Genomic DNA, 27,438 nt, shown 5'->3' with positions numbered 1-27,438 from the left:
ACCCCCCACGCTACGCCACTGTTCTTCCCTGTTCTTGAATTTACGCAGCAATGCCAACTGTAATCTCTGAAGCATCAGAATTATACTTTGAATTGATAGTATTTTAAACTGCAAACATCACGAGGACTTACATGGTGCTGTCGCCGAGTTCTTCATAGAGATTATGGGCAGGAGTGCTTGCTGGTTTGCCAGCTGGTAAGGCCATCTGGATTCGAGCTGTCTTTGCACATTCTGCTTGTCTCCTTTGGTGAGTCACATGGAAAGGAAATGGAGCGTGTCACACATGGTCTCCCACCAAAAACACATCAGCCGCGACAACCCCCAAAGGGATATTTGTTGCAGTTTTTCACCTCGTGATTGGTGACAATACTAAGAAGAGAATTTGAATGCACCACATGGCAGAATAAAATCTGGCTCCTGACTTTATTTTTATTTGCTTCTGACATACTGTATGCAACTCAAGTTATGATAAAATATCCTTTAGTGAGAGTTCTGAAAGAGTTTTAAATATCACTTCTCACTCTTGGAAATGGATACCTGAGATACCTAAACATGAAAGCGAATGATGTTTTCAATGGAGCTTATTTCCAAGTAAATTTAAGAAAAGATGCTGCATTTGTGTTACAGAGCAGATAAAACCAGATTATCTCAGTGTGTTACTGCTGACCTAACAATCCATGTATTGATTAGTCTGTGTTAGGAAAATACACCGGGATTTATTCTTAAGGCGATTATACTATTCATTCCTCTGTCATTCCTAGCCATGTTCAAGATTCAGCAATTTTTAAGAAAGTGTACTTCCTTTACATACACAAACTCACCATGCAGTGAAACACGACATCTATCATCTATCTATTTATCTATCTATCTATCTTGATAACTCTTATCTTACACTATACAGGCTATATAATTATCCTGTCTCTTTTAAAATCTAGGCATACTCTGATATATGCCATTTTCATAGTTTAACTTTATTGCTTTCCGTAGGAATACTTCAGCCAATATTAAAAGTGGCATATGGAGACCTGTATTTCAATATGATCTCTGCTTTCAACATGCAATAGCCAAGGGGTGGAAAATCTGGGGGCAGAATGTATCCCTCAAGTTCTTTCCACCTGGCCCTTGGGATTTTTCCTCGGCCACCCTCCCTCTCCTCAGGCCACAATCCCCAGTGATATTTATTTATCCTATGTAATGCATTTGAAACAAGGCCAAAAATAAATACTTACTCTTTAAATCTGTTTTGTTATGCAGAGTGATAAAACAGAGAACAAAAGTTGTGAGTTTCACTTAGTAAAAATAATTCACATTGTGAAATCTAATAAATTTCATAAGGCATTAAATTTAACTGTACAAATCACATGAGGGGTAAAACATTAATGGGTTAGTCAGTTAACAGTGCAATCATATAAAGGTCTGCTCAGAAGTAGACCCTGTTGAGTTCAATGGGATTTACTCCCAAGTAAATGTGTATAGTACTACATTCTTAAGGAATCAATTAATAAACTAAACAGGCATCACTGATCAGGCAATGCAAATTAAATTAAGCACTTTACTATAACCAGGAAAACCACACATGACAAAACACCATCTTAAGAGAAGAACCACCATTCTCATATAGGAGTTAAAGTACGGTATCTTCTGAGACAGCAGCTGGTGTGTCATATAAATGTCCCCTCTTTAAAATAAAACAGCAAGCTTTTTTCCTTTAAAACAATCACATGTAAATTGGCCACTGTTCATGGTTAAGGAAGAAAGAGCTTAACCCCAACTGTAGATTTAGATGACACACTAAGTAAAACCTTGGCTTTACTGCCATGGCGCACTCAGCTAAGGATTGTGGAAGAGCAAAGTGGCTGCAAGCTCCTCTCTGGGAGCCTCTATGTTCATGTAGTCCTACGAAGCCATAGTTCGATTTATTGTGGTGTGCAAACAAATAGTTTACTGGTGCAGTGGCTTAGGGCTAAGAAGGCATGCAAAGGTCTTCAAGTGGCCCTATGGAAATTTCCAGCAGGGAATGGGTCATGGTTTGCAGTTGTCAATTTACCGTATTTTTTGCTCTATAAGACTCACTTTTTCTCTCCTAAAAAGTAAGGGGAAATGTGTGTGCGTCTTATGGAGCTACTGCACGCTGCGCAGCTATCCCAGAAGCCAGAACAGCAAGAGGGATTGCTGCTTTCGCTGAGCAGCGATCCCTTTTGCTGTTCTGGCTTCTGGGATTCAGAATATTTTTTTTCTTGTTTTCCTCCTCCAAAAACTAGGTGCGTCTTATGGTCTGGTGCATCTTATAGAGCGAAAAATACGGTATTACTTATGGTTTTTTTTTTTTTTTTTTTTAAATCATTGTAATGATGTGATTTGCAAGAATAATTCCACAGGCTAAAGTCTACAAAAGCCAATGTTTTGTTTAAGTCATTAATAATAAATTTCCTGATGGCAGCCCAGATGGAGATTGCAGTCTTATGGAGAAGTGATCACTTGTTTACTATGCAAAACTGGCATGATAGGTTTGGAAGACAGCGCCTGTAAACAAACTAGCACAACATTGCAGAGTAGTTAGGGTCAACATTATCAGTGATACATTTTGTAGCTGGTCTATCTTAATTTCTGTCATTAATTACTCACAAGAAGAACCTAAAACACATTCACATTTTGGTTTGTAGAGTTATGTTATTCTGAACTTTATATTGATATTCTGGATTTTCTTCATTTAGCTATCATGTCACTGATCATCTCTAAGGTTTAAAGATGGCTGTGGTTAACTTCACAAATCTGTTGCTGTAATCAATCCTATATGTTTGGCATTTTTAGATATTTTATTTCCAGTGTGTAATGGGGACGTGTGGGTCACTTATGTATTTTGTCTCTCTCAGTGTGGTATTTGGAATGTTTTGATTGTTTGGTATTTTTTTTGTTTTGTTTTTTAAAAAACAAAAAACCCCAGTGATTAAAACAGCAATTCCAACTAGAGTTGTTGCTTTAAAATGTTAGGAGACAAAAAAAATAAGTCATACAATTACTTTCTGAATTCAAATTATAGATATAATATACAGGAAATTAAAAATAATAGCAAGGCTGTTCTCCATTTTGAGGTCCATTTAAAATGTGCCACTCTACTTTCATTAATTCATAATTTGTGGTTCACCACTGATTTCCTCTTCAGTACAGGATACCGAAATTTCAGAGGTGCCACCTAATAGAAATGAGCAGCAATAATTTTTTGGGTTATTTGCAAACTATAAAAGGAGGCACTGAGCAGTGCTACAACACTGTTAATTCACCCTGGAAAACAAGTAGTGTAAAATTCATTTAATTTTACTGTGCTTTTTTACAATCTGCAAAAATTAATTCATTGAATATTAAGCTGATCAGTGGGCTGGAAAGTATTGAAAAATGTAGCTATGACACACACACAATTTTAATATAAAGCAATTCTTAATGTTTCCATTTTATGTGCACCAGTGATGACAGTTATGTTCATTTGGCTTTAATTCTTGCATTAACTTGAATAGTTATTTTGCTAGCTTTGATATTTGGTGATTAAAGCATAGCAAAACCTTAGGAGAAGAGGAAAATATACATATTTCCTTATTATTTTAGTACAGATCACAGGTGACAGGTACACAGGAGCACTATTGAATATGGCTTTAAAAACCATCAAGGTATTCTTATCCTTATCCTTATTAATCTTATTAAATTTTATTAGTTGCTCTTTCACAAAAGAGGCATGAAGCAACTGACAAACTTTGTAATACAACAAAATAGTTCAAAATACAAACATTAAAGCCAAGTATAAAAGCCAAAATAAATCAAAAACTTAAGAATGCATCTACACATGCAAAAAGCAGGTTGAACACATTCTACTCCATTAAAAGAGGTCTGGAGGGTGGCGATACGAAAATGGGCCTTTTCCACGGTGGCTCCCTGGTTGTGGAATGCTTTTTCCAGGGAAGCATGTCTGGATCCCTAATATCCTGCCCCCCAGGCCTCTGGCTAATTAAACAATCTATGGCCTTTTAAATGTGCTGGTGGTGGGAGAGAGTTATTGCTTTTGGTTGTTACTATGGTATGTGTCAGGGGCTCAGGAGCAGAGGCACAGGGAAGATGGGAAATGGAGAGCGAGGGCGAGGAATCAGAGGGCAGTGTAGGAGGAGACAGTGGTCCGAGGGATTCCATAAGCCTCTCCAGCGAATCGGAAGATTCACAGAAGGGAGCGCCAGTGGCCAGGGGTAGGGGGGTCCCAAGGGGAACACCCCAGGAGCAAGGGGGGAGCAGGGACTCCCAGAGTAGTAGTTGGAGATCAGGACCAGCTTCCCCACCAGAGCAGAGTGGGGGGGAAGGGTCCCAGGCATCGGGACCAGTACTTCCCCCACCAGGGAGAGAAGACGAGGCAGAGCTGACCACGCCTTCCTCGGAGAGTCGTACAACGGAGGGGAGGTCAGATCCGGCCAGTGTCACGGAAGAGGGAAGCAGTGATAGAAGCAGTGTAACGGTTAGGAGAAAGGTCACTGGGTTGGCGCGAGAAGCAAGTTCAAATGTACAGGAGCGCGGGACAGCAGAGAGTGAGGATTGGGAACCGGGTCCTAAAGCACGCCGGAGGCAAGGGGAGGAGCTAAGCGACTCAGCGTCGGAAGAGTCCAGGAAGGGCAATGCCCCAGAGGGCAGGAGGACCCAGAGGAGGAGAGAGCAGCGCAGAAGGTGGAGCAGGGCTAGGATCTTAAACTGGTGCGGAAGGGGAAGTGATTCAGATAGGACTTCGCCGATCTAGAGTCTAGACGTAGGGTTGCACGCTCTGGCTTTAAAATGGAAACTATACTTCAATGAAGACTTTTGTACATAATATCAGCCTGGCGTTGGTCCTCTGTGAGCTGGGACCTAGAGGCAGCCCTAACAGTATGTATTAAGGGACACGAGTGGCACTGTTGGTTAAACCACAGAGCCTAGGACTTGCTGATCAGAACGTCGGCGGTTTGAATCCCCATGACGGGGTGAGCTCCCGTTGCCCGGTCCCTGCTCCTGCCAACCTAGCAGTTCAAAAGCACATTAAAGTGCAAGTAGATAAATAGGTACCGCTCTGGCGGGAAGGTAAATGGCGTTTCCGTGTGCTGCTCTGGTTCGCCAGAAGCGGCTTAGTCATGCTGGCCACATGACCCGGAAGCTGTATGCCGACTCCCTAGGCCAATAAAGCAAGATGAGCGCCGCAACCCCAAAGTCGGTCACGACTGGACCTAATGGTCAGGGGTCCCTTTACCTATGGTATGTATTCTTGTGTTTTTATATTGTAAACCTTCCTATGATCCTCTGTTGAAGGGTGATATATAGATTTAATAAATAATAGTAACCACAATACTAACAACAACAAACACCTAAAACACTCCAAATTAAGGGCCAAAAGCCTGGGTGAAAGGAAACATTTTTTTGCCTGGTGTCTAAAATAATTGTTATTATTATTTATTGAATTCATATACCACTCTATACCCGGAGGTCTCAGGGAAGTTCACAGAACAAAATCAAAATATAAAACCACAAAATATATAATCAAAATAAAAACAACCCAATAACCTCTCCCCCCAAAAACCCACATTTTAAAAGGGCATAGGAGCATTCTACAAGCAGGGAACCACCACTGAAATGGCTCATTTTGACCTCCTGCACTTCCCTCGGAGGGATCACACAGAGAAGTTTAGAACTCACAGGATGGAAGTAATCTGAAAGATGGATGGGGTGCAGAAATTCTATGTTGCAGCTTCTGGAAAAAAAAACACTGGATTGCTGCACTAATGATCCCTTGAAGCATACCAGAAAGTGGCCTTTTTCAGAACATGATGAAAGGGTGATCAGGTTGTGTGAGAAGAAAAGGAGAAGGTTTGGTACCTACAGGCAGCTGATGTATGCTGAATAGAAACCCATAGCTCATTTGGCTGAATTGTTAGTTCTTCTAAAGTCTTGGGAACAAACCTGGAACCTTATTTGTGACGTATATCTTCTACCTTTTAGTCCTGGGCCTTGCCCCCAAATGGTGAGCCTCTGTTTCTGAGGAGGGCAGAGCCTTGAGTTTTTCTGTAAATGCTCTTGGTGAGGAAGAGACACAGTGGAACCTGGAGCCTAAATAGGAAGGGCTCCTCAAATGTGCATGCTGGAAATGTGACCAAAAGTATGAAACCTGCCACCAAGCACAGCCCAGTCCTTCATCTTTGATGTATACAGAGTGCTGGCATACTTACTGTTTGTAGCTGACCATAACTATTAAAATAGCAGGCATGCAGCAAAGGATGATGATGACAGCCAGAGCCAGCAAGGCCCCTTCTGTGTAGCCTACGGCTTGGGCCTGCTTCTTGACATTGGCCACCACATCTGGAGTGCGGATCTCCAAAATACGTCCTCCTTGCCCAAGGTACGGCTGGAATTCTTTATTGATATCCAGGAGTTTGCCATCCAGAAATCTTGAATATTAAAATAAAATAAAGAAAAGAAAAGAAAATAGCAAGTAAAACAGGCAAGATCAAGCTGCCATGTCTCTTCTTCAAACTTGATGCCTCCTCCAGATGTTTTGTAGTGGGAGTTTTAGTCCAAAACATCTCAAGGGCACCATGCTTGAGAAGGCTATTCTATTCCTGTTTAGGGCTGCACTGGACATTATTTAATATTTACTCCAATATTAGCATATTAGACACAGATAAATGATTATTGGGAAGAAAACAGAAAAGTATTTATTGGGGGGAAATATGAACATTCTGATCCCCCCCCCAGTGCCCTTTTGTTTCCTGATAATGATTTTTGTGCATGGGGATGAGAGTTTCTTCTTCCTTCTTTGCCTTCTCTGAACCACATGCGATCTCACTGCCATGGTGGGATGCCTTGCTTGGCTCACTGCTTGAGCTGTAGTGACCCACCGGATTGCTCTTTAGAGGGGTGACATTTGCAATGACACTGCATCAGACATAGCATCATGATATCACAACAAACCTACATTGTCATTGTTAATTGGGCTGAACAGCATCGGGGGCAAAGGGGGAGGAGTAAAATGGAGCCAAGACACAATGACCCCCGAAAAGAACCAAAGGGGATCGAACAACACCAATGCAATGCAAACATGATCATAATAGTGATTGCCCAAAAGACCACATTAAAACAAGAATGCATTGCAAGGTGTAGCTGCTGTTCTGCAAATGTGCAGAACATCAGGAGAATCAGTGTTCCCAACATTCTTTCTGAACTATACCATGGGCCCATTGAAGTTAATGGACATAACTAACTTAGGTTCATTTATTTCAGTGGGTGTACTCTGAGTAGGACATAGTTGAATACAACCCCATTAGACTAGCTGCACATTCAAGTGTAATGCAAGAAGAAAGCCTCTCACTGCACACTAGATGATGCTCGTGTATGCTAGATGTCATTTGTACTGATGAAGAACATGAAAGAATTTTGCTTGGCTGGCAGTATACTTTTGGGAGATGTAACACTGCCTCTCCTAAAAATTCTGTAAGCAATTTCTCTACAAACCTCTATTTTAAGGTTTTTATAGCTCAACTGTGCATATTCCACTCCAGATGAAATCTGGCATACTGTACAAAATGAGACAGGGGACCTTTTTTATTTTTTAATGTCACATATTTTCACAAAGACAGTTTGCTTGAGAAATTTTCTCTGTCTCTCGTGTTTGTAGAAGATAATGCAGGCACCTAATATTTGGTACCTAACAGTGACCTTTTCCTAGTACTAGTAATGGAATTGCAATGTAGCACACAACTAGAGTTACTCTGGCAAATAACTTCATATGCATCTTCAGGACACTCTCAAGTCAGCACTCAGTTCAAAACTGCAATTATATAATTGATCACAAGACTTTGCACACTTAACTGGAAGAAAATGTCACTGAAATCAATGGAACTTCCTTCCAAGTATGTGGAATTGCAGCCAAGAATACAAGATAAAATTATGCAGGTTCATTCTGTGTGAGCACTTCAATTAATGAGAAGTGAAACAATCACCTAATATCCAGTGACTGTAGACTGTTGATATACTGAAATAGGGAACCATAGCCAACTTTATGAACTAATATTCAGATCAGAAGACACAGTGTATACCTGTCAGCCTGAGGAGTCCCATCCCTAAACCCAGCTTGGGAAGAAGAAGAATCATGAATATGTTCTCTGGATTATGGAACTGCTTTAAGCACATATATGTTTGTAAAAAAAAAATGCAAATATATTGACTATGGCTATTTAAAACTTGCTGCCTAACTGCTACAACAGACCAGCTGAAGCCTCCTGATGTGACTAGACAGCTCTCTTGCTTTTTTCAGAAATGTTGCAATAAGCATTGGGGGTTTTTTTGGTCTTCCTGGACAGCTGTCCTGCCCCAAGTATATTATGAAACTGAGCCCCCTCACTCCTCTCTTGGTAGGAACAGGACATCTGCATAGTCACATCTAAGTTTCTCTTTACTGTCATACAGCCACATTTTGTCCACAGTGGGCAAACTATTGTTTGCATAGTCAAGATTTTTTTAAAAAATTGTGATCTCCAGTTCTGGTCTGCAGACAAAAGTGGGTTGCATAAACTATGCTTTGCTGAGAACCAGGAAATATGGGAGGATATAAGAGCCCATGAAGGGAGGAGAGAGATACAACCCAGGGCTTGTGTCCTTTATTTACCTCTCTCCATTCTCTTGCCCCCAAAACACATTTTTTCTGCTGTTCTCCATTCCCTGAAGGACATTCCTTGAATCAGGTCATGAGGCATGGAAAGAAGAAAAAACAGGTGTCTGAAGAACCCAGCTTACTCTTCCAAAGGACAATGAAAGCCATCTCTAAGATCCCCCTGCAGGATCTGCTGGGTAAGAAAGGTCACAGAATCCCCTTCAAAGCTTCTTACAGCAGGATTAGGTGATGGAAAGTACCAGCTGGAGTAGCTTTGGAGATTAGGATAAGAATCTGAGTTTATCTGAACCAAACCTCTGGAGGTTCCCAGCCACAAGCTAAAACATGTTAATGCTTCAGATTGAAACTCTCACTTCATTTCCCCCCTTTACTTTGCTAAGCTGACACTCATTCACCTCTACCCCAAAGCCAAGGTAGTATTCCCTAGGATTTTGCTGATTTAAATTTTATAAAGCTTTTGAAGAGAGGGGGAAAAGGCTGACTGTGCAAGCATAAGAAAATTGTTTAATTAGGTTGCTTCTAAGCCAGTGTTAATCGGTAGCTGTTCAAAACAAGAAACCACACACTTTCTTCACTTTTTTCATGTTAACCTTCTTTAGTACAAAGTCTGTATATTAAATGAAGGAAAAATGATACAAGATGATTCCTCAGACCTGTCTTGGGGGAGGGGGGTAGAGGGTTGGAGAGAACAACCAATTAACACAAGATGCTAAATCTCTAAAAATTACACAAAGCTGAGGCTGCTGTTAGTGCTGATGGTATAGAAACAGTTCTTTTTTTAATATGTGCTGTGATCCTGTGTACATTTACTTGAGAGTAAAACATCTAGGCTATTGGGTGCTGCAGCTCTTTGGGTGTTTTGATTCACAATAAGAAAATGTAGCTGTATAGTCAGTTTATTAGTTCCTGGCTTGTTTATTCTTAGTTGTTCAGTTATAGTTATGCAGCTAAGAAGAGGAAGTCACAGAAGACTGACAGAAGCCATATGGAATAGCCTCTCGTAGTCCAAAAGGAAAGTAGAGTTGCCAGCCAGTGACGGGAGGTGTTAAAAAAAGAGTTGGTCCAACTGCTGAAGTATCACCAGTGATTTATGCAATTTGTGCATATGAAGCTTAAAAGAACAACTGTGTAATGAGTGCAACAAAGGTGTTTCCATTTCCAGGTATAGATTGTGACAGGAGCAGCTGCACTGGTGAAGCTTTCTGGAGCACCAGAAATTGTGTAGTGGTTGTGATCTTGTGGATCATCCTTGCAGAGTAGTTATCAAACTAACATGCCAGAAACAACATGCCAGAAACTACAAAAAACGAAATAAAAACTAAGGGTCTTTTCCTGGCTCCATATTATGAGAGGAAGAATTAATCAGGAGACTGTTCTGCAGCCATGTAGGTAGCCGATCTAAAGGACTATCAGCTGACTGACCCATCTACAGAAGCATGATGTGAGTGGGCTTTGTGCACATGTCAAGGAAAATGTCTTGAGCCAGAGAAGAGTACCACTGGCTCTGGGCTTAAAACAAAACAAAACAAAACACCCATTCTGAGCTGTTTGTTACATAGCTTACTAGAAAGGCAGTGAGATCTGTAAACTAGCAGATCTCTAGGCAAGCTTCACAGGATCATTGAAACCCCGTATTTCAGAAATTGTCTTCATTCCATTGAATAAATTGAAACCAAAGAGTGATTCTAATAAAATATCCTGTTGAGTGCATGATTAACTATGACTTTTAGGACATAAAAAGAGGACATAGCAGGATAAAAGAATGACTAGAGACTGAAATACTACAACGTGGGACAAATTTGCACAGGGATAATATTCCTGCATACAAACACAAAACTGAGAAAATGCAGATTAAGACATCTCACCATGAGTGCAAATAACTATCTTGTCTTAAGTGATAGCTGTGTGAATGCAACTGATGACTGAATCCAGCCCTTCTTTTCTGAGTGTGTATGTATATCTGCATGTGAAAGGGGGAACCAATCAAGAGGTTTGAAACTACAGAATAAATATTATGTTTTCTTGTTTTGTTCTGTATGTTCAAATCTTTACCACTGTGAGGCTGCATATTTGCTACCTGTTAATATAATATTAGGGACACGGGTGGCGCTGTGGGTAAAACCTCAGCGCCTAGGACTTCTGATTGCATGGTCGGCGGTTCGAATCCCCGTGGCGGGGTGCGCTCCCGCTGCTCGGTCCCAGCGCCTGCCAACCTAGCAGTTCGAAAGCACCCCCGGGTGCAAGTAGATAAATAGGGACCGCTTACTAGCGGGAAGGTAAACGGCGTTCCGTGTGCTGCGCTGGCTTGCCAGATGCAGCTTGTCACGCTGGCCATGTGACCCGGAAGTGTCTGTGGACAACGCTGGCTCCCGGCCTCTAGAGTGAGATGAGCGCACAACCCTAGAGTCTGTCAAGACTGGCCCGTAAGGGCAGGGGTACCTTTACCTTTACCTTAATATAATATTAGTCTATAAATTAATTTTCTCTCTTTTTCTGTGACTATTTCTAACTCACACCACCTATGATGAGCCTATTCACTATACCTCTTCTTAACAGCCACATGCTTTTCTATCTCACTTGTGCTATAATTTATCCACACAAGATTTGGGACTCAGGAGAATAAGATTCCTCTAACGAATCACAATTCATAAGGCAGCCCATAGGTATTTGCTTCATGGACATATGACTGACAGATTGCCTCATTCCATCATGGAGCACTGTGACCTGACTCTCCTTCGGGGAGAAGAGGTACAATAAAATATATGCAAAGCAGCAGGCACCAGAGGGGGTTTGGAGAAAGAATAATGATCTCCCACTTTCCACAAATACAAGGCAACAGATGAAAAAGTTTTTGGAATAGAGATGAAAAATAGCAGTCTTCACTGAAAGAATGGGTTTCCCAAACCCAAAACTGACTGTGCAGGCATTTTTAAACTGCACCAAAATCCCCATTTCTCCTTAGCTAAAATGCATAAACTTTAGCCATTGAGCAAATGCAAAACAAGAACAAAGCTCTCTCCCTTATCAGTTTGACGGCAAGACTGGCCTTGACTTTACCAGTAGAACAGACACAGACATATCTTATGTTCTGACCACAAATGACGGGGAGACCCAAGTCTGGGACTAACGCCAGAGCATGTTCTTGGAAGTAGTGACATTTTGCTCCAAGATAGGAGTAGGAACAGGAATATCCTTTTATGGTCAGGAGTGCAGGAAGGAAATCCCTTTTATGGTTGAGAGTACCAGAGCAGGAACATATGCGATGTCAACCTGCATACATAGGCTGACGTGGTTGGAAGGAGGGAGAGGGTGCCTGGAGGATATATAAACTGCATGGAAGCTGTCATTTCATTGTACTTGCTGTGGACTCACCACGCAGGTGCCTTCTGCTATCCGGAGAGCAGAATAAACTCTTTCTTTGAACCAACCTCGGTGTCATTTTGACTTCCTTCCTCCTGTCCCGGAGCAACGCAGACCCAATCGGTGAACTCCAATAAGGCTACACACAAATGAATGAACCAACACATGCACACTCATTGCAGCAAATGTCCTTAGCTTGCTGACTGCATCATTCATACAACTGCTGAAGATCCCAGACAAAGTTTGTGAATAGGAATATTCGTGGTGTAGAGAGGAGAGAAATTCAATTCGGTTCATATTTGAAGCCAATTTTACACTTTCCAAAATGATATGCAAACTGAGAACAAAATTCATTCTGTCCTTTGCAATGTAGTTCTCCAACCAATGTTTACAAAAATGCAAATATTAGAAGTAATGTGTGAATAAATGAGTATATATTAGTGAAAATAGCATACAAACTGCATTATATTAGGAGAAAATACGTTGATCAAAACTGCAGACAGAAACGAGTTTATTAGTAAAATATTGTACTTCATTTAGGGCATTATTGAGGAGAAAAAATGACTTTCCCACTGGCCAGGCTAAGCTTTTCTCCCTGACTTCTAGTTTTCTAGTTACAGAGAATGCTTTATATGGAAGAGCATTCTGTCATGAGAGCCTCTACCAGTTATCCAGATACAGGTTTAGTTCACCTTCAGAGTCCTGTTTGAGTGTTCCCTCCCATGTGATTATAGTCATGAAAAAGAAGAGAGTGCTATTGCAGTTTCTGTCTCTCTCCTTCTGTTGTGTCCTCATTGTCTCATGGTTTATATTGTCCAGGATTCTAAATCACATATGGAGCCAATCTCCTTATGATATGCTTCCTGCTGCAGAAGTTATCTTTATAACAGGTAAGAGGTGTACAGGTTGAGTGGTGAGGACATGAGAGAGGAGGATAGGTTCAGAAAGCATGACTCAGTCTCCTTTGTGCACTGTAATCCCATGAAGCCTCAATAATGCTCAGCTGCTTGAGAGAACTAAGCCTATGTTCTTCCTCATTCTGAGCCCTGGCATCTAGTCCATCTGGAAAAAACACCAAACAGAGCAGCCTTTCTGTTTCTGGTGGGAAAAACTAGATATATGATTCTTTCCCCTGCCCAAAAGCTAGGTAGCGAATGGGAAATATATATTTCTACATCTGCACTGGAAGGGCAACCTTGAAATGACACTGTCAAGATAAATCTAGTTTCAAATCCTAATGTGTTGTATGAGACAGCAGCACTACATGGGTACTCAAAACTTTCCAATGAGCCTTATGTGCAACGTGGCTATAAATATTGTATACATATATCAACAGCTTATAGGTACATAATGGTGTGCATGAAATCTAAATGCTAAGCAATGTGGTCAAGTCAGTAACTAAAATAACCATTCTGCCAACCAGATATTCACAGTGCTGACCACAGAGATAATGCTACAATGACATGATGGAATACATACTTGAAAAGCTCGTTCCTCATTATAGCACGGTTTGTTTGAGGGTCAATTGCGTAGACCATAAGATCGGATTTTGAATAGTCTTCTTCTGAATAGCCATCTCCGTATCTGCGAGCACCAATGGATTCTACCACAACCCTTGCGCCAGGAATCTGGTCTTGAATATAGCGTTCCAAAATCCTGATAACGGAATACAATAGAAACATCTTCTGTGACTAACTGACATGTTCATTACAGAGAGACAGAGAGAGACAGAGACAGAGACAGAGAGAGAAGCCCAATGGTAAAAAACACATAGACCCTAAAACCCAGGTATTTTTAAGTGCAAAACTCCTAAGGAAAACTGTAGCAACAAAGAAGCAGCTCTCACTAGCATTGTGCCCATAACACTACTAATGTGTATTTATGATAGCATTTGAGTTTTAAATGGCTTTGGGGAAATTCCAATGGTATTTTCCAAATAAAACTGTTAGCATTATATAGGAGTCAGTTTCACCTCTTCATAGAAGGCTAATAAATTCTCTCTCTCACAAAATATGCCCACGATGAGTTGCAGTAGAATATTTCATTGATACATACAAGATGACATAACATAGCAGGTAGCAGTGTATCTAGTATTCCTCAAGAAATATAGTAAGCTTTGCAATCAGGGTATGGAGCTGACAGGTTTACCACAGGATGATAAAACAAACAAGCAAAAACCAGGCCTGCAGTTAAACCACAGGCATTGTATAGAAACTGACAAAACTGTTGCAAGATAGCTTAAGCAACGTAGCTGCACAAATACACACTGTATCAGGGACATAGAAAACACAGTTTAAAATTGTCCTGAATCTAGCAGGTGAGATCTATCCACAGGCCTCTGCACTGATACATATCTAAATGCACATCTATGCTCTTCTTAAAGAGGGTTCAAAGCAAAAAACAACAACAATGCAGTGGAAAATTTAAACAGTATAACAAACTCCAAAGAACTGTAAATTAAACCGAAACAGTAAAAATCAAGTCAATAGAAAAACAGCAACAACTGGATTTTGTCATTATTGAAAAAGTAGCAGCTGAAAAACTTGAAAAAAGTAGGTTTTAGCTGTTTATTGGAAGGCAAGATTTCCTTCAGCAGGGCATTCTTTTGACACAAGACTACCACAAAAAAGACCCTTGTGCTGACTTGCCGTACTTCAGATGTGAAGAGGAACAAAGAAAAGGGTCTCAGGGGACAAACTCAAGAGTCAGGAGGATTCATATGGTGGGGGGGGGAGGCTAAAACAATGCCTATATTCTGGATTTCATGTTGATAAAATACTGACCTTTTTCAGTGCTTAAGCCAGCCTGAAAGGGGTTAAGTGCATTCTGAACCATTAATGAGAGGTGCATCTTCTTCTTCTTGATACTATTTTCCAACCATTTTTTTCTTTATCCCTTTTTTGAGTCCAAAGAGCAGGGGTAGCTGGCTTTTGGCCCTCAATATGTTGTGGACTCCAACATCTGACTAGGGTGGCTAATAATCAGGGATGATGGGAGTTCTAGTCCAGGCATAGGCAAACTCAGCCCTCCAGATGTTTTGGGACTACAACTCCCATGATCCCTAGCTAACAGGACCAGTGGTCGGGGATGATGGGAATTGTAGTCCCAAAACATCTGGAGGGCCAAGTTTGCCTATGCCTGTTATAGTCCAACAATATCTGGAGGGTAAAAAGTTAGCCACCCCTTCTACAGGGTACATACATTTTCTGTCCTTTATACAGTTGACTAACAGGTCTGGGAGTTGAGTGGTTTGTTACTGTTTAACGTTTTGCTATGTTCGTCTTTGGATTCTCTGAGATAGAGATGTCAGAGGAATCTTTTGGCCTACAAAGCAGATTTCCTTGTACTCACCCATTCAATCCACAACCCCCATCATCACATGGACTCTTGTTATGAAGGTTTTTCACCTCAGGTTTTTTTATATGATGAAAGGTGTTGTTGTTTTTAATGCAGCATTGTAAAGAGATATGTAAATTGCCTTGTAATTTATGTTATTTACATATTCATTGATGTATAATTGGTGCTGTCCCAACAGGGGCCTCATTGCTTTTCTTTTTCCTGAAGTGTTGTTTGCTAATTTTATATGCAACAAAGTTGTTTGTTTCTAGAGGCAGTCTATAGACACTAAGGATGCAATTCTAACCATGTCTATTCAGAAGTAAGTATCATTGAATGATTGTAACCTTTTAAAAATAGAGTGCATCATTCATGATTGTTCTTTTCACATGGAAATAAGTGACCTGTTGTCCCCTGTTGATTTTATCTGTGCTCCTCAGTTAAAATCTAAGGATTTCTAGCTGTCAAACACAAAACCCTGTTTCCTACAAATATTTAAAACATAGACTAGCTTGAGCATTGTTTCAGCAAATGCATACACACAACCATTTTCTGCATAAAATACTCATTTATGAAATAAAATGTTGCATTACAAACACTTTTACAAGTGGCATTACAATGACCAAAGGAACATGCCTGTAAAATATTTATTATGTCCACAGTAATTCACACAAGCCAAAACACAAAGAGCAAAAAATATCAACAGGATGCAAAACTGTCCTTCCCTTATATCTGAGCAAGGGAAATGAAACAGGAATAAATTTCTGCTGAGTCAAGGACACAAGCCTTCCGTTCTAGCTTGCCTCATACTGGAGTAAGCCCAGTTGAATTCAATGGGATGTATGTCTGAGTAGATATGGTTAGGATTAGATTCATTAAACTTTGAAAGGGAACCCATAGGGAAGTTAACTGGTTTGTAAATGCTGATGACTGATCTATGCATGTCTACTGTGTGCTACAATAGTAGTAAAATAAATAAATAAATGTATTTCCGCATCAGCAAATGATGTAACAGAAGACTTGTGTAAAATAAACCAGTAATAGAAAATACTGGATCGAAGTGTGAATGAACAGATTGAGGTACCTTTGTACATCCCTACTTGGGGATACTTCAAAGAACAACCATTGTATTTATATCCCCACTTTAAGATGGGATTCCCAGGTTCTCTTGTCCAAGAAACCTGTAAGAGCCTTGCCCACAATTTAAGCAACACTAGGAATCTCTCTTGGACCTCTTAAAGACTGCAACTGCCCCATCTTTCCTTTCTCAGTTCTAATCTGGAAACTCTGAGAAGGGTAATCCTCATGGTTCATGCATCCATTCTGCACTGGAAAGAGGTGTCTTTTAGTACTCCAAAATTGCTAGGACAAAATATATAAACTACTTTAAGGACAAGATAAGCAAAACTGCAGCAGCATAGTACTAGGAATGGCAGAAAACTAATCCAGTTCAGATCAATATGTGCTGTTCCTCACAATATTCTCTGAATTTCATTTATTGTTTTAAAAGGTCTTGACACTGATTATTCTAACCATACAATCAACTTGGGTACAAACCTCACTACTGAAAATCTCAATATACAGATCAATGAATTATTTTCAAACTGATCCAATGAACAGTATGCCTCTGTCCTGTTTCCTCTGAAACTTAACCTGACAGAAATAAACTACTAACAAAAGCCGTGCTTTTCATATTCATTATAGACAAAGGCATATATACATTTCAGAATAGTATCTCTGTGGGCATTTGCTACATGCTGCATCTAATGAAAAGGGGATTTACAGGAGTTACAGGAATGACTGCATGAACTTCAAACATTGTAATAATGTAGCAAACAGCTATTCTGTTCAGCAATTTAGGAGTTGCTGAAATGTGATAGCGATGGAAGGTGAATATTAATGATTTTTTTCCTTTAAAAGCGTGGGGGGGGGGGAGTTGGGAGGGAGGAGGGGTGGAGGGAGTAAAATGAACATGCCGGACAAGGAAAAAGTTTTTGAAGAAAAGGAAAATAGCTGTCCTTTACAGTGAGCCAAAATGAAGTGGAAATATAAACCGTGGGTTAACCTGGACTTTTCAGTAAGGTACTATAAGCTGTAACCTTTTTTTGTTGTTGTTGTTTAAAAGCGGTTTTCTTTAGGGAGCCTGTACTGGCAAGTGAAGCCAATGACAAGAACCAGGCAAAGGCACACCTTCAAAGGTTCTAAACGTATAAACGTGCAGTGCTGAGGAATGGTTCCCTGATCCGAAACCCTGAATTGTCCACCCCAAGCCCTGCCTTATTTCTTCCCCCAAACATCAAGCGAAGAGGGAGGGGGTGGCTTAGAGAAACCAAGAGGGTTGAGGTTTAAGTGCACAGTCTATTCCAAGCCCTGGCAGCCTTTAAAATTTTACAGGGGGCTCCCGATTTAAGTGGTACCAATGGAAGGGATGGCAGGGTAAATTAAAACCACGCTAGAAGAGTAATAAATCAATAAACGGCAGGCACAAACGCACGCTGCAATCACACACACACACACGACTTAAAATTAGAGAGGAACAGGAAAAGGAACCCTGAGGATCATCTAGTCCAACCCCAGCAATGCAGAAATATTCAGCTGTCCCATACAGGGATCGAACTTGCAACCTTGGCATTATCAGCACCATGCTCTAACCAACTGAGCTATCCAGGCTCTCAAGGACAATGGAGGGGGAAAACGCACAAGCACCCTGGCCAACAAATTAAAATGTAAGGCAAACCCACTCAGTTACCCAGACCAGCACACACACACTGCTACATGTGCCACAATCGTGCACACGTGGCAAACACACATATGCACACAAGGCATCACAACCACACACATGCACACACTCCTGCGAGTGGTTTTTTCCAACACTATTATTTGGGGGTGGGGGAAGGGGTACTTTCCTGGGGTTCCTTAGGAGGGAGGGTAGGATAAAATTGAATGAATAATAATCTTTCTCAGAGTGCAAGAGTTGATTTTAATGCCCCAGCTGCAATTTTCAAAAAGATCACATCCCTATAAATATTAGGCTTTAAAAAAAGAGGTTTTCTGCAATACCCACAGAGATCCACCCTAAAGCCTTTCTAAAGCCTAACTCACTCAAGGGGAACATTTTAAGTGTGTGTGTAGGGGCCACAGTTGGAGACATGCTAGTTAACCCTTCCCTATCCAGCTGTGACTCTTCCTCCAAAACAGAGAATGACAGGGAAAGCCATTATTATTATTATTATTATTATTATTATTATTATTATTATTATTATTACAGTGGTGCCCCACAAGACAAACGCCTCGCAAGACGGAAAACCCGCTAGACGAAAGGGTTTTCCGTTTTGGAGGCGCTTCACAAAGTGAATTTCTCTATGGGGTTGCTTCGCAAGAAGAAAAAATCTTGCGAGTTCCCGCGGTTTCCCCCCACTTTCCCCCCCTTTCCCTAAGCTGCTAAGCCGCTTAACAGCTGATCCGCTGATAAGCCGCTTAACAGCTGATCGCTAAAAGCCGCTAGACCGCTAATAGCGCTAATCCGCTAAGCTGTCAATGGGCTTGCTTCGCAAGACGAAAAAACCGCTAGACGAAGAGAATTGCGGAACGGATTCTTTTCATCTTACAAGGCACCACTGTAGTATTATTATTATTATTATTATTATTATTATTATTATTATTATACTCACTTTCTCTTGCCCAGAGCAACCAAACAAAAATACAATAAATGCCACATAAATATATTAAAAACAAGAGGAGGAAAAAGAACTACATTAAAAGCATCCCACCTACATAGAAGGCCACTTCCATGAGTTCATGTTTGCTCATAGGTGCTACACTGGCTTGAAAAACAGGAATGATTTGTTGTCTTCTACCCATTTTTCCAATCCACTTGTGGAGAACACAGTGCAAAGCCAATTAACTCTCTGTGTTACCTAAACCAGGCACTCAGCCATTGTTATTTTTCTTTACCTAACTTTTGGAATGCAATGGATTTTCAATGCCCACCCTTGCCGTGCATTCGTTTGTAGGAAAATGAATAAAGTTGTACTTATTTATTGCCCTTTCCTTCAGTTGTTTCCTCCATTTTTGCATTACAATTATACAGCAATGCTTTCCAGGAGATCAGCTCTGCATGCTGCCTTTGCTTCTGTTTTTGTATCAACATCTCTTATTTCTGCAGCTAGCAGAACAGCTTTCAGAGGCAAGGCACCCTCTACATTTCTCTCCCCTCAGCTTGCTTCTTTCTCTCTCCCTCCTCCTTTATACTTAACCAAACCTCAGGGGGCTGCTTCTCCCCGGGGAGGGAGATTCTGTTTCTCCCTCCACCGTGCATAAACATCCTCTTCCTCATGCATGCAGTTCTACACTTTAAAGCAGGGGTGCGCAACTCAAATCACTATGAGTGCCATCTTCATATTTTTATTACCTCAGGAGGTCCACGTAGCTACATTAACTGCAGGAGGTGATTTCTGTTACCATTTTAACTTGTTGCTTTCTTTTCAACAGTCATTTGTCAAGCTTCCTTTTTCGCTCTTCACTTGCATAGATTAACCACTTTTTTCTGCCTATAGTACATATCATGTCCTCTTTCTTTAAAACTACTGAACACCTGTATTCTGTTAAACCTATTTTTCTTTTTCTCTTTCACCTCCAGTTCATTTTCTTAGCCACCCCCTTTCCTCTCTACACCCCACAGGGTTCCTTCCTTCAACGTCTTCCTCCTTTAATTCGACAACCCACATTATTGCTACTCTTCCTTGTGGAATTTGCCAGCAACAACACAAACAGCTTTAACTCTTCCTGCAACTAACAGGTTGGGAGAGGCTGGCCATGCAGTATGCCAGAGTAGCAGCAACAGGTTGCAAAAAAATGGCTCTGTCAGTTAAATTGGCCTTCTTGAACAAAACGCTGGGGGGCAGGCCCATCTTGCCCTGCCCTGCCCCCCACTACCTCACCTCGCAACGTGCTGCTGCCTCCTCATTGTGCTGCACTACTTCTCAGCCAGGGGTCACGTCGGCGCACTCCCAGTTCAGTGCAGTGAGTACAGGCGGTGGTGGTGGTGGTGGCTGCCTTCCTTTCTCCCTCCTTCCCTCGGTCAGCTGTCTTCCCCCAACCATGCTCCCACCTTTCCAATGCATGCTGCTGCCCGCTGGCCAGGTGTGCTCATCAATGCTCAGGCTGTAGTAGTTTGGGGGATGTCCCCCAAAGGGGCCACTATCCCTGCCATTGGAGGATGCCGTCTCCACTGGCTTACCTGCCTGGCCATGCTCTCCTGCAGGGCTGCTCAATACCAAGCCACAGGTATGGAGCAAACGAGTGAGCAGGAGAAAGAGGGATGTGGAACCAGGACATGCACATGCCATAAACTTGCCTATGCCCATGGCTACTGCTGCATCCCTCTTGTTCCTCCTGGAGACAAGCCAGAAACAGAGGCAGCAAACTGAGGGAAGGAGAGAGGGAGGTGGAAAAACAGGCAGACGGGGGGAAATATTAAGGGGACTGGGCCCCCATAAGAAAATTACCAGGCGGGCGGGGAGGCCTAAGGGACACCAGCCCCTTAAAAATTTGGCACATATGTGCTGTACTGTCATTTCAGTTCATGCACTGAATTCTGCTGCACCATTGGATGTGAATGTGGGGTCCACAAAATTTGGCACAAGGATCCTGATCTTAACGATACAGTTAAAAGTACAGACTCTTCCTCCAACAGAGCTACAGCTATTAATTCATTTTTCCAAAATGAAAAGACAAATGGAAGTATTAATGTTTCATTATACTGATCCCCCCCCCACACTGCACTGAAAACTGAAATTTACAGAGAGATTATTATAATAGACCCAACAAAGCCCTAACACTGTATATTGAGATTTGCTTCAAGATCTTCACCATGCTGTCTAGAATCCAGGAATCCCAGTGGAGGATCAAAGGCTGAGCATACGTATGTCAGATAAGGATTTGAAGATATTAATTCTTCATTCCAAAATAGATATTGTAAAGCCTTATGAAATGTCATAGGATACAGCACCGTAGCTCATTGTAAAAGTCACAGGCAGCCATAATACCTAATTTTAACTCCCAAATGTTGAAATTGTGTATTTTCATTTTTTTGTTATAAACATACCTTTAGAAGTAATGCAGAGGGAAGGGGGAGGAAGGTCAGTCCATAATTGGGAAAATATTTCTTGCCTATAAATGCCCAGGCACAAACACAAAAATGGATTTCTGAGTTGCCAGCAATATTTACATTAGCCTGAACAGCCAAGATGAAGACACTAACATATCTACAGGCTTCTGCAAACATAGCTGCAAACGTCAATTTAATTCTGGTGACCTTTTGAGCCAAGTGGGGTAACTGAGCCATTTTGTACTCCACTTCTAATTCACCCCTTTGGTTGGGATGGAGAGGAATTAATTTTGGTTACCTAATTTGCAGTTCTCAAAACAATATGTGTAGCAAAATACTTCTCCTAACTTTCCAACACAGTTCTTCAACCATGAAGGTGACGTATAAAAATGCATAGTTTAGGAGCAAGTGTGCATAAATATGCACCCTTTTCTTAGTTAAAATAACATCTTGATGTTTTCAAATTTTGTAGTGACATCTCAAGCCGCAAGCCATTTTATTAATTATCTGCCATTTTTTGTACATAAGCATTTAAACACATGTAATTAGATATTTATGGACTCTTGCTAACTCCTCCAAGCAGGCAAGGCAGGTATTGACATTTCTCAAGCAGCAGTGACATGGTGAAATAACCACTAGAATGAAACCACTGTCTCCAGATTAAAGATCCCCATCGTTGTAAACACTTATGCTAAGATATGTGTGCACATGTAAATTAAGCATAAGTCAATCTGCTAACAACTTGCTATTTCAGTTGTGTATGCTTGGATTAGGCCCACTGTGCTGAGACCACGGGCATTTCAGTTTTGTGAGAGATGAATGAATTTCTGTTACTCCTCATTTGTTGTACACACAGTCTTCATGTAATCACCTTTGCATTTCCCTTGCTGAGGGACATGGTAATTCCTGAGTACTGAAAGCACAGCACTTAAAGCTGTTAACACCACACCTGTGTTGCTGTTGTGCTTTCTTCCTGGAGTGCTAGGTGAGTGTCCCAAACAGGTGGGCTCTCTTGTGACACAGTTCGTGATAAGCAGCACAGATATCTCTGCATATGACTGGCTACGCCCATGTTTAATAATACGCTTTTGATTTTACCAACCAACAATTTTAATAATCCCATTTTATTACACAATATTATTTTGATCCATTGTCGCGGGGCCCCTAGAAAGCATGGCACTGTCACACAACTCAATTTTTTTAATGAATAAACATTTTAAAATAATAAGCTGTTAAAATATGGATTGTGGAGAAGAAGGGAAGGACTATTGTATGCATCCTGTTATAGTAACAGAACAATAGCCAGAATGATTTGCTTTCTAAAATTAAATGATCTTTGGTCTCACAGCCAAAACAACATATCTGCATTGAAATGGGAAATGATCACCATTGCTTTTATGGTAAATAAGCTAAAGAGTAGTCTCCTTGATTTCATCAGAGATGTTAACCAGAAGTAATTGTTCTCCTTGTGGTCTAATTTATTGTTGCTTTGTTGAAGAATGAATAAAATAATTCTTGGCATAGAAATAAATCATAAAATCCTAATACCTTTAAGTAGAGCTACAAGTTGTTGTTGGTTTAATCAGTGCATTAATAAAAAACCCTGCACTTTATTTATCACTGAGGATCAATTTTAATACGTGGGAACTGTGGGTTAAGAGCACATTTCTTTAATTTGTTTGAGGTTCATTTTGTTCTGATGTGCTACTATAATAGGGAAGGAATAAAAATGGAAGATGGTTTTTAACAAGGAGTGCTTTTTTTTTGTTAAAGAAGAAAATTTTAAGTATGGTAATCTTACATTGCCTTCAGTGCTTCCAAAAAAAATATGTCTTGAGAGATTTTGATAATAACCACATTTATATAAATGTAATTAATTGACTGAAAAGACTGGATTGTGGAATTTCTTTCACAGGGTCAGCAAGGTGAGGATATATGTGGAATTTCCTGGTGTACTTGCTACCTTTTCTGATTCCCTTCCAAGTAGGGATGGATGCCTCAATCTATTTCTCATCCATGTCAATTTTGCACGTGCTTATTCCTAAGTCCATTTCATCCCGTTTCCTCATTAAATGGCAGTGATTTAAAAACAAAATCTGTACCAAGGGTCAGATTCAACTTATGAGTCCTGCTAGTAGAATGGTCTTCTGCTAATGCTGGGGGGGGGGCTTTCTGCCCTCTCTCCTCCCCCGGTGTTTTATTTATTTATTATTTATTTATTGAATTTATATACCGCCCTGGGGTATATTTGAACCCCTCCCTGGAGGTTCAGAATTGGCTTGGAGGATGGGGAATTGGGGTAACCCATAGAACAGTGGGGGTGGGGAAAGAGGAGAGATTGTTCCACCTGGCAAGCTGAAATGGATGGACCAAAACAAATGAATGTCAGCGAGGCATTCAAAAGCACACCCAAATGGAAGTGCTTTCCAAAAATAGCAAAAGTGAAACTCAAAATGTTGTGCCTTAGATCTTCTCCCTCGGTTTCCCCCTTCTTTCTAAGCTTTATATTGCCTATTGCACTGATGTTTCAGGAAAGATTGAACAGTAACATTTTAACCACTGGTACTTTCCAGGGTTTGACTCTATAAGACGTTTAGACAATGAACACATTTCATTACCCTATAAGCTGATCCTTGCTTTGTTCCACAAGAGTAGGAGGAACATTGGAGACAATGACTTGCATGTCCAACTGGTTGACTACAGAGACCTGGAAACAGAAAAGAAAGATACACTTGAGCTTGCAAAACATACATTATCTCAGAATGAGAACGGGAGCAAGGTGAGATTCTCCACCTGCACCAGTAAGCACCTTTGATGTGGAGCAGGGATAGAGAAACACTGAGAGGAAATGTATCACTAAAGAAAAGGCTAAGAAGAAACAGAATTGGGGGGGGGGATACATATGCTAATTAATACATATAGCTACAAATTTAGTTACCATAATGTGAATAGAAATACAATACACCTCTCACCACAGTGGGAAAGACTGTTGACTGGGCAAGGTCGCTTTCAACAAAACGTGGACTGTCATTTATAAAGAAGGGCACATGGCTATCCTATTTGCAACACTGTGCCCACTTACAGTGGTACCTCGTGTTACATACCATCCCCCTTACAAATGCTGCGGGTTACGGAAGTAGATGCCCCTTGTTGCAACCTTTGCCCCAGGATGCGAGCGGAAGTCGCGCTCCAGCGGCACAGCAGCAGCAGGAGGTGCCATTAGAGAAAGCGCGCCTCATGTTATGAGCAGTTTCCGGTTATGAACGGACCTCTGGAATGGATTAAGTACATAACACGAGGTACCACTGTATATGTAAATTAATTCCCCAAATTACACCTGAGAAGCTAACTGTGCGTAAAGGTTCTGAAGCACAAAGGTATCAAAGATAGTGCTTTTCTCTTTCTTTCTGGAGACAAAACTAGTAACTGTCTCCCCTCGAGCTCTGTTTCTCAGAACAGCAAAGACAATCTGTTAACAGCAAGGCAAACAGTGATAGGAAATCTCAGTTCATATTTTGTCCCCTATATGTGAGACAAAGCAAGCATAGTGAGAGTTTAGCCACATGTACATTGAAAGAGCGATCAAGCTGTGTGTAGTTTTTTCTTTCCTTATCAAAAGTGGTACAGTGTTGGTTTCAAAGATGACAGGAGGGAAGGAAAACAGCTTGAATGATTTTTTCAAATGGACAAGCAGAGAAAACTCCAAGCAAGCAGGGCAAACTTCTCTCTTCCTCTATCACACAGAGCCTTGTTTTTCTCTGCTGGCCTGTATGTGAAAGGGAAGCAATCAAGTTGCTGAACTGACAAAAGAAATATGAGAGAATTCTCTTCTCTAGTGTTCGCAAACTAGCCAGGTCAGTTAAGGGTAAACAATATTAATGGCACAGCAGACAAATCATAAAGGGCCTACAGTACTACCAACAAATGTCCATTCAGTGATAAATCAATCAGTTTTGCATACAAATATAGTGCAAAGCATATAATCTACAATACAGGAAGTTCCATCTTTCAGTCATGGTTATGTACATAAGCATGTAAAGGGCAGAAACAATGTGTTTGCAAACATACATACCATACATGTGCACATCTTAGGGAACCATAAACTTTCAGGCATGCAAAATAAAGTCAGTGGCTCAGCTGTGATGGGGATACAGGGGCAATAAACTTTAGCTGAATTCAGTAAAAAATCCCCCTTGGATAAGGAACCTGCAGTGTTTCTGAATGTGGGGAGGATTCTACCCTTCAAAGTGATGGGGTTAGAATCCCCATTCAGAGCTTCATGCTAAATGCACTGGGAGAAGGCTGGGAGAAGAACTGTTGATAATGTTCTAGCTCTGGATTTCCTACACTTAGCCTCCGATTAGCTTACAAGGCCCCTTCAAGCTCTATGATTCAACACAGACAGTTGCTCCTCAGGTTTTCAGGCATATGTCTTTACAGCCCTACTTGGAGATGCTGGGGATCAAACCTGGAATCTTCTGCATTCTAATCATGAGTTTTACCACTCAGCTGTGGCCCTTGCTTGAAAATCAGTTGCTTCCCCATCTGCACATTGAGACAACTCCACATACCTGGCACAAGAGTTTGATAAAAAGGTAATACTGCAAATGATATGCAGAGGTACTAGATAATTACATGCAGATACATGTGCAAATCATCCGAATGCTATTAAACTCAAATGCAAACTTCAGTGTAATCTACTAAATGAAACTCTAAAGCAGTGAAGTGTTGGTGTATTAGTCATTCTCAACATGCAGTGTTTTAAAAAGGACAACTCTAGTTTGTTTGTTTTTAAGAGATGGTATTGTTAAAATTCAGGCTCGATCAGAGGTATGTGCCTATCTGCAGGCACCGGCTGAATTCCTTTGACCTCCCTCCGGCGACTCCCGGCAGGAATGCACACACGAGGTCCGTTCCGGCGATTTTCCTCAGGCTGTGAGAAAAACCACCAACTGCTTCTCCTCCTTCTCCTCCTCCCTGCATATCCCCAGGGAGGGGAATCAGACTCAGACAGAAACGTATCTACATTGCTTTTATTCCTGTCTTTAGCAGTCATACAGTAAAAGATGTCTGCTCTCTTCAACAAACAGAGAGAAACTCCAAACTCCACCCATGTACATCCTGTACAGGTCATATGACACACACTGAGCTCATATCCTGTGCTCAATAAGGATGGACTGCCCCTTTGTTTCCATGGCAACAGTCACACACATCCTGTCTGGCTTTGGTGCCACTAGCAGCTGTTTGAGCTGTTAGAGCCTTTGCTTGCTGCAGCATTGCTGCTTTAGAATAACATACTCCCCCTAAAGTATCAATGCGTGCTGTGAGCAAAGCGTCATCCAGAGAAGAAAACAAACAGTTGTTATACTTATAACACTCCCCTGTTGTTTCAGTTCCACCCTTGGAACTACCCGCCACTGGTTTTACCAATGTACCTCTCTGGTTGTGTGACTTCCAAGGAATGAGTGCTTCTGCATTACCTTGGTTAACAACTCCCTGTTGTGCCTTTGTCTCTGACTCAGACACAGCTTCAATTTGACCTTGGTCGTTTACAATAGCAACAGCTAGGTTAGCAAACTCCTTTGAATACCTCTTGGGTGGTACACCCTTCGTTGCTCGCTCAGACCTACGTAAGAAGTGCTGCTCTTCTTTGCTTTCTGGTTCAGCCTTTGGACTCTTTGGAGAACCAGTACCAATTGTAAACAGTGGTTCGTCTTCCTCCTCTTCTGAGGGTCTAGTCATTACGTGAGATTTCCTCTCAATGACTGTTACAACTGAGCTGTCTGAGCTATCGCTGTCATCAGTACTACTGAACTCAACAAAATCAACATCATCATCAGAATCATCATCATCACCTGTGGGAAATGTGTGAACAACCACTCTCTCCTGTTCAGGAGCACTCTCTAGAAATTTTGTGAGAATCACCTTACCAGATTCAGACAAAATTACTCTGTAGAGACCCTTCTCA

At 41.1% G+C, this 27,438-nt stretch overlaps 1 protein-coding gene across 17 annotated transcripts in view; it reads right to left on the bottom strand.

Annotated features, from left to right (window-relative positions):
- PCDH15 (protocadherin related 15) overlaps positions 1-27,438 on the bottom strand; it is a 649,889-nt gene that overhangs the window by 28,744 nt on the left and 593,707 nt on the right. For all 17 annotated transcript variants that reach the window (XM_081861749.1, XM_081861756.1, XM_081861754.1 and 14 more), the window contains 4 exons: positions 24,089-24,177; positions 13,505-13,681; positions 6,225-6,443; positions 132-242 (listed from right to left, as the gene is read on the bottom strand). In XM_081861749.1, the coding sequence (XP_081717875.1) occupies positions 132-242; positions 6,225-6,443; positions 13,505-13,681; positions 24,089-24,177 (596 nt within the window). The remainder of the gene's footprint in view (positions 1-131; positions 243-6,224; positions 6,444-13,504; positions 13,682-24,088; positions 24,178-27,438) is intronic.

Source organism: Podarcis erhardii (assembly GCF_964252035.2).
Source record: "Podarcis erhardii genome assembly, chromosome: 5".
Lineage (NCBI taxonomy): Eukaryota > Metazoa > Chordata > Lepidosauria > Squamata > Lacertidae > Podarcis > Podarcis erhardii.
Note: the sequence above shows the minus strand (reverse complement) of the source record. Positions and strands in the feature narration are given on the sequence as shown.